We start from the raw sequence: 8,910 nt of genomic DNA, 5'->3' as shown, positions 1-8,910 counted from the left end.
TATATGGTTTTTTATATACTTTTTGTATGTTTTTATATGCCTTATATTTTTATATTTTTATTTTTTATTGTTATTTTATATTTGCATGTAAATTTTGCAAAATTCATGAACTGAATTTTGTAAATCTCTGAAGAGGCCTAGTGAATCATGCATGTACCCCCATTACATCATTTTCATCTACTAATTACTCCAGCGTATGGGAGCTATAGAGATAGAATGGGGCTTGCTAACACTAGGCTGAAACAGCTGTAAGATTTTGTCCCTTCTCCAATTGCTAGATGTCCATTAAATTTGAAATCTTAATTGTTAATATGACATGGTATGTCATAAGTGTCTGTATATTGTCTTTTTTGTCATTTTGGTTATAAAATAAACAGATTAAAGCCAGCGAGCTCATCAGATCACAACTATATAGGACATACCCCTACCACATACACCAATGGTAACTGTATGGTATGTAAGATTAACCCTGGCATTAGCTGTATAAATGGAGGCTACAGCATAAGGTGCATAGAGGATGCCTGTAAAGACAAGATCATAATATACATAGGTGTGACATTTAGGATCATTTGTGAAGAGACAAAATGAACAATAGACAATATGATGGCAAAAAAACGATCCTCCATACTCTACCAACATGCAAAAGACCAACATGGAGGCACACTGGGTCAACTTGACATCCGCATTTTATCCCAGCACCTAAAGGACCCAACACTCAGACAAATACAAAAGTACATCATTATTAATGAAATATCCCCAGTACTAAATAGGAAATATACATAGGTGTCATACCCCAATACCCACAGCTTATGTATACAAAAAAGAAGTATGCATATTTATTTATGTATGTACGTGTACATGACAACACACCTCTCTCTTTCTCTCACATGTCCATTTCTTCATCTGGTGTTTGATATTCTGTGTGTGTGTGTGAGTGTGTGTGTGTGTGTGTATGTGCACGCACATGGAGCATTCTACAATTGACATCTATTTCAATTACTCTTGTGAAGATAGTCATGTAACTCATCTTTTCGTTTAATCCTCATTTTAATTTTCGAAAAAGTTTCCGAGAACAATATTCTCACACTGTACAAGAGGAGTTGGGATAGATGTAGATGATCAGTATTCTACAGTTAAGCAAAGATGAGTACAGGTAGCCAGAGTCAATGTTGAATCCTGCAATTCTGTTAAGTCTATCAAGTATGTTAGCAAATATATAAAATAAAGTGTAGGTGCTGCAACATACACTCTTATGCAGAATGGCAGATAAATAAAAATGATGATGATGCACAGTATGACAGAGAAAGATACATTAATACCAATGAGGCTTTTTGGTGCATCATCAATTTTCCCATTCATGAGAAGCTCCCAGCTGTCATTCATCTGAGTGTCCATCTAGAGAATGGCCACAGGGTTTTCTTTACAAGACAAACAACCTTGCAAAAAGCATTTTCTCCAAAAGAAACTACCCTTTTTAAGTTGTATCAAGTAGATGAAGATGCAAAAAACTCCTTTACTCACAATTACCCAAGCATTACACCTGGAAAAACAATAAATGGCACAAGAGGAAACATGGGGGTGATGCTCTTGCAAAAGTTTACAGAATGCTACTTCTTATGGCTCCTTTTACATGAAGTACGTGATCCCGAATCATTCCAAGATTTGAGGAGGGTAGATGGTCATGTGTGTGAAACCTATAGGGAAGCATGCTATCAACAAGGTTTTTTTCAGAAAATGACGAACATTGGGACCATGCATTGACTGAAGCATCAGTATCAGATTCACCAAGGAAACTTTGTAACCTTTTTGCAATTGTACTGAACATGTGTCAACTTGGCAATTTCCTACAGCTTTGGATGAAATATCGTGAGGACATGGCTGAGAACTTCAAGTATGCAGTTCAACAGGCAAACCCATTGAAAGAATGTAATATGATATCTAACAAAAAAAGACATTTAATTATATACTTTGCTGGACTTTCAGAATAGCTGTCTCACATAAATTAGAATTGGTGGTGGGGCACATTTTATAGTACACCACATTTCAAAACACTTATAGCCAGACTGTTTTTAAAGAATATTTTATTCCATGTTTTTCAGATGTCTACCTATTCCTTCGCTGTGTCTTCACAACAACCACCACTCCGACATGCCCATTGAAATCCTCACCCACAAAGATGAGATCATTGTCACTTGCCTTGGAGGTAGCCTGCAGAAGAATATCATAAAAGTGGTCTTTCTGTTCATCTGGTACACTCGCTTGTGGGGCATAGGCAGATATGATTGTAGCTATACTATCCTGCAAGACTAGCCTGAGCTTAAGTACTCTATCGCATACTCTAACTACCTCTATGATCTTATCCACCCATTTCTCAGCAAGGGATGTGCCTGAAGAGATAGCCTCCTTCTGTAAAGAAGAAGCAATCACCACCATGCAGATATAAAATATTTAGATAATATTGGTGATTTCACATATATTCTGCTTGCCTAACTCTCATCTACATATCTGTCTACCTACCTATCTAGCACTTGTACTTTCTTCATTCTGTCTACATGCAAGAGAGATAGATGAATAGATAGATAAGTATATGTATCATTATCATCATCATCATTGTTTTCATGTCCACTTTTCCATGTTTGCATAGATCAGACAGAATTTGTTACAGTGGATTTTCTATAACCAGATATCCTTCCTGTCACCAATCCTCACTTGCTTCCAAGTAAACTAATACATCCTATGACTTGACATGTTTTCATAGAAGATTAGAAATGAAAGACACTGCTCACATGACAGTGACACTTGTTTACAACTATCATATGACGTCAGGGCAAGGATACAGTAACACATACACACAACTACACATGCACACACACCCACATACATGCCTATAGATGTCTATCAAATCTACTCACAGGACTTTGGGCAGCCCAGGGCTAGAGTAGAAGACACTTGCTCAAGGTGTCAAAAAGTAGGACTGCATCTGAAGCCATGTGATTTAGAAGCAAACTTTTTGCCACAAAACCATGCCTGTGCTTACACACACACACACACACACAGTGAATTGGTAGTCATTATTCTCTCTGTAGTAAAATTACATAAATAATAATCAATGAGCTAAAAATGAAGTTCTTTTCTTTTTCTTTTTCAAAGAAACTGTAACTTATTTTTATGAAATGTGAATTCTAGCCAAGCTTTTAAACTTAGATGTTTGGTCCACTGACCTGTTTAGATACCAATGATGCAACAAGACATACAAATAAAATAAAAAGGACATGAAGTCAGTCTCTTAAAAGTGAAATAATGCTCTAAGCTTATAAAATCAGATAATCTACTCAAAACAGTCATTTAGAAATAACTTTTCACATTCATCAAACACAAACAAATTAGCTATTACCATCCTACACAAACACAAACATACATCAATATTCACATGTTTACATCCATATATATTCACAGATATATATATATATATATATACATACAAATACATCTGCCCATACCATACATGCATAACATATATTCTTCAATCAATTTGTGTGTGTTTGAGAGAGAGAGAGAGAGAGAGAGAGATTTAGCATCCACTTTCCATACAGGCATGAAGTGAACAGTTTCAAAGGGAAATGGCGAGCTGTAGGACTATGTTGAGCTGCAACGTCATCTTTGACATGGCTTCCATGGCTAGATACTCTTCGTAATGCCAACGACTTTACAAAATATACTGGGTGAATTCCTCTTTCTACCAGCAGTAGTGAGGATATCAAGAAACTTGCAAGCCAGAAAAGAACAGAGAAAAAGCACTCACTACTATCTGAGAGAGGAAGACGGTGGTATTGAAAGGTTAAGTATGATACAGGGAAAAGCACAGGTGTCTTGCTAGAGCAAACTCTCAAGGAACAAGAGGGTGAGCCTAAGAGAGGATACAGATAGTGGGTCATAGAAGGGGATGAGAGAGTGTGTTATACTTTTATAGGAGTGTGAGGGGGGAGAAAACAAGTAGAGGTTAATGTGGTGAGGAATGAACAAGAATTTTGGTACCGATGATGGGAAATACCAGTATTAAGAGGGGTAAGGTGGTGGATATTGGAGTGGCTCAGGAAGGAGAATAGAACAGAAAGTACATGCAAGGTGTAAAAACAGTGGAGATAGAGATATAGGGATACATATATGACCATAGGTGGGTCATGATGGTAGATGTAGGAAAGCATTGAGAATGACAGCAGATAAGAAAGGTGTTTAAAATTGAGTATAGTAGCTGAAGACACAGAAAGCAAGTTCATTAGTATTAATATTGAGGGCAAGAATGATGATGAACAGAAAGGGATGAGATGTAATATGTACCGCTTCTGCACTCAGGTACAGCAGCCAAGAAGTACCATTGATAGGGTAAAGATAAAATGTGGAGAGGAGAATACTTGAGGAGAGGGGGGAATACAGTCTAACTTTCAACGAGAGAGAGAGAGAGAGAGAGAGAGAGAGAGAGAGAGAGAGAGAGAGAGAGAGAGAGAGAGAGAGAGAGAGAGAGAGACCTTTCATTGCCAACAGAGTTAAATGCTCTCTGAACTTTCTCCATCCTATCATTACTCAAGTAACTACACTTTCAGAACATCCTACTTCACTGCTAATTAAGTTGTCTGGGTAACAGAAACTATCTACTACTTCTAGGAAGCTTCCAGGGTCTTTTAGAAAATCAATTTCCCATGTGACCTCAGACTTTATGACACCTGCGCATCACCCACACACGAAAACTATGTTCAAAAGCTACTTAACCGTCCAGCAATACTACTACATTTCTTGCATGTGTCCACAACTAATCTTTCCTACATATTGAGCAGGGCCATTTACCTGAAGAGCATAGTGTCCTGTTTGTTTTCTTCCTTACTAAAACCTTGGTCTTTGCAAAGTTAACTTTAAGACCCTTTGATTCCAGGTTTTGCTCCAACACTTGCAATTTCTTTCTAATTTTCTAACAGATTCTGCTATGAGAGCAAGATCATTAGCATACAGTAGTTACCAGGGGCAATAGGTTTTAAGTTCCTCTGTTATAGCCTGGAGGACAATGATGAATAGAAGGGGACTGAGAACCAAATCCTGGTGCATACCTACAGGCACACTAAATTCATCACTCTACTCATTGCTAACTTTCACCTTACTGACGGCACCTCTGTACATGGCTTTCACAATCTTACTCATCTATCCCTAGTTTCATCAGAGACCATCATGTCATGAAGAATGCTTTCTCCAGATAAATAAATGCCAAGTATAATGGCTTACTCTTAGCTAACTACTTCTCCTGCAGTTGTCTGACTAGTGCTTCTACCCATACAAAATCAAACTGCATCTCATCTACTATAATTGTGTTTCTAATTAATTGGGCTATAACATTCTCCATGACTTTCATGACTTGATCCAACAATTCAATACCTCTGTAATGAGGCATCACTATAAATTTTTGATAATATTTGAATGTAATTTCTACTGTACTTTTTCTTGGAGAGCATCTAAAAAGAAATATTTTGAAACCTCATTTGTAAAATTTGGGTGAATATTTTAAGAAATATGACAACTTGAATGGTCAGCAAAATCAATGAAATCTTGCCGAATTAGCCCTATTTGTGATATCATATCTATGACCCACTATCTGTAATACAAGTAACAAACAATTTCACAGTGTTTTCAGACCTTGTTAAATCCAAAACTACAGGTCACAGGGACTTGAGTTTTGGCACATTTGTCATTGGTATAGAATTAAATAAATCCTGAGATTTTGGAGCATGATACCATTTCAATAAAATTTTGATAGATTATTAAAAATGGCTATAAATGGCAGACTTTCAGATCAGGATGCCCACATAAGTTGGATTTTCTCCATTTTGACAAGGATTTTTCCAATTATTTTTTCCATCACAGTCTTGAAAATGATGGCGATAAGATTTTTATGGAAAACAAATTAGGAAAATTTATTTTTCACATCATAACCAGATTTAGCAATGACCATATTTAATCGGTGAGAAATTTTTTATATCCTTTTCAAAGTGAACATTAACAATGACAATTTAACTTATATATTTTGTAATGATTATCTGACCTACCTATTTTTATATCAAAATAAAGTGAAAACCTTTCTCTTCATGACAGTATGATTTTTAACACAACTTGAGTTATAGTGTTTGAGCATACTGAACAAGAATGAGCGGAAAAAAAAAAAAAAAAAAACTTTGTAAATGTATGGAAATACCAGAGTGTTTGAGAGACCTTGATATGTTAACTGTCAGATTTTAATTAAAACTGTATGAGAAGAAAGTTTACATCCAGAACTTTCAAATGGCATATAGTTTTCCTTGGAAAATATTTATTTTGACATGAAAATGATGAAGCAAAAAGTGTATTTTTGCATGTTCAAACTGTTTATCTCTATTGTACGGTGTTCTATAGTAATACATAATCTAAGGCATCTCTTTTACACTTGTAACAGCTGACTATAATGTTGCTACACTAGTCATTGGGAATGACATCTTCATGAAAAACCTGATTAAGTATACATATGATTAGAGCATATCCTACTCTGCCAAATATTTTAAGCACCACAGCAGTAATTTCCAATGGACCAGGGGCTTTCCCTGTCTTCATATCCCTAATTGCTTTATCAATCATACTACTGTCAACTAAGCTAGCTGGACCCTCTGTTGTGTTCACACTGAGAATATTCCCTTTTTCCCATACATTCTCCTCATTTAATAACCTTTCATAGAAGGACTTACATGTCTCTTTTTTATCAGAGTCACTAAGTGCAAGCATACCATCACCCATCCATACATACTTCTCACTCACAACATCTTGATTCTTTCTGATACACTGTCTAGCAATCCAAAATACCCCTCATCACTGATTCTTATGTTGGAAGACATTGACAAACTTTGTTTTCTGCTTCTGCTTTTACTAAATAAACTTGTTCCCTAGCTTCCCTTTTAGATATCTGCTATGGTTCTTTGCTACTTCTACTTTTCCACTCTTCTCAAATCTATCTCTTCTCTTCTATGGCCCTGTCAACCTCACTGTTCTATGACCATGTCACCTTTGGTTTGGCAGAAACTTTGCTATATATATATATGACTATTTATCTACCTATATTTGAATATTTTCTCACATAATCTGTTATGCACACTTTCTCCTGCCAGTCTCTGCACACACATTATATAGGTTGAATTGACAGACATTTCTTTCTCTCTCTCTCTCTCTCTCTCTCTCTCTCTAACTCCATCCCTCTTAAAAAGGAAACAAATGGAACAGGTCAAATAGTAGTAAGCATCAATAATCTGCATTGAATAAAAATAGCAATTAAAATGGAGCTGTAGAGGTATAATAAAAGTTCTGTTTCAGGGATTTTTAGAGATCAGATTCCCTTGACATATTTCAAGGCACAAGGGCTTATCTCTAAGAGTTTATATGTCAAAACATTTTATTGAAGCAATGCATAGTTTAGTCTCAAAACAAGAAACATACAAACAGAATTTTAATTTTACTATGATAAAAATCTCTACAAGAGGAAAATGAACCATTGATCAGTTAAAGACAATGTCATTTAATAAAAAAGAAATACATATTTGAAAGTTAATATGTTTCCTAGCTGTAAATTAATATAGCTAAAAGCAAATCATGATTCTACTAGCCAGATTCAAAATCAGAACTTTTGTAAATATTTCTATATCAATACTTTTACTACTGTACCCTTTTTCTAATGCAAAAATAATGTAACTTACCAGAGAACAATTAACCGAAATATCTGGTTCAAATGTTAAAGATATGCTGGGCAGAGTCTTCTTTTCTCTAGCTAATTCAAAAGGTCTTTGTACATCATTAAAGGGAGTGATAATCCACAAACAGTAAATTTTCCAGGCATGATTCAGTTCAGGAGTGGTTTCAAATGAGCCAAGAGCACCTGAAGTTACATTGGTAAGAACAGTTGCGGCTCCACAGCGGCGATAACATTTATTATTATTTCTGGAAAATAAATAATTCAGGCTTAATCACACAAAGATACAGTTATGTTATAAGCATCTATGAATGTATACAAAGTAATCATGCAATTGCTTGTGTTTTTTTCTTTCATATTTTAATCAAAATGCATCCTTGACTTTTCCACAAACTTCACAATTTAAATTATAAGATTCACAACATATCTCATTTTTCACACAATATGTCGATTTACCACTCCTAATTGCTAGTCAACCATTCTGCACTATACTTTTAAATGTGTTCATCGATTTGGCACATCTAGAGTCATACATACCAACGTCTACAAGGCAACAGATACTGTTTCAATAATCTCTCTTTATTTTTTTTTTCGCTAATGATGTAAGACATTCTCCACCAAGAGAACCCAAGTAAATTTTGTGTCACAAAATATAATTGACTGCTAGCACAACAGGCTGTATGATTATTTGCTAGCACTACCTTGACAACTCCCAACACTAACACTACAACTACTTCAATTACTATTTATAAGCATATGTATGTGTGGTGTATGCTTCTGTGTATATATGTATATTATAGATGGTTTACTATGTGAATATGCTGCTAAATGTATATGCAATCTTAAATGTATATGCAATCTAGCGTGAAAATTTTTAGTTTTCAAACAGATATACTTTTTAATGTTTAATTGATTTATATTTTGCGTATAATTCTTTACCCTCTGTATTTAGACTCTGTCCTTTGATTTCAGGTTTTCTTCCATTTTATAACAAGATGATTTTATACTGAATTTTGTTCATTGTATATATATATATATATATATATATATATATATATATATACATACTAGCAGTATAACCCGACCATGTCTGGGTGTGACATATTACGCCATCTACGATAAGTCTTGCTAGGTGAAAATCAACTAAAAAAGAAAGCCTT

The 8,910-nt window shown here is 35.1% G+C and overlaps 1 protein-coding gene and 1 long non-coding RNA gene across 2 annotated transcripts in view; one reads left to right on the top strand and one right to left on the bottom strand.

Moving 5' to 3' along the window:
- LOC128248330 (uncharacterized) overlaps positions 1-6,226 on the top strand; it is a 6,868-nt gene extending 642 nt beyond the window's left edge. The window contains exon 2 of the long non-coding RNA XR_008264568.1: positions 2,100-6,226. This is a non-coding gene — a long non-coding RNA (uncharacterized LOC128248330). The remainder of the gene's footprint in view (positions 1-2,099) is intronic.
- The window catches only part of LOC106877988 (multiple epidermal growth factor-like domains protein 8), a 575,983-nt gene that overhangs the window by 389,920 nt on the left and 177,153 nt on the right, over positions 1-8,910 (bottom strand). The window contains exon 12 of the mRNA XM_052968134.1: positions 7,758-7,998. Within this exon, the coding sequence (XP_052824094.1) occupies positions 7,758-7,998 (241 nt within the window). The remainder of the gene's footprint in view (positions 1-7,757; positions 7,999-8,910) is intronic.

This window comes from Octopus bimaculoides, chromosome 1 (assembly GCF_001194135.2).
Source record: "Octopus bimaculoides isolate UCB-OBI-ISO-001 chromosome 1, ASM119413v2, whole genome shotgun sequence".
Classification (NCBI taxonomy): Eukaryota; Metazoa; Mollusca; class Cephalopoda; order Octopoda; family Octopodidae; genus Octopus; species Octopus bimaculoides.
Note: the sequence above shows the minus strand (reverse complement) of the source record. Positions and strands in the feature narration are given on the sequence as shown.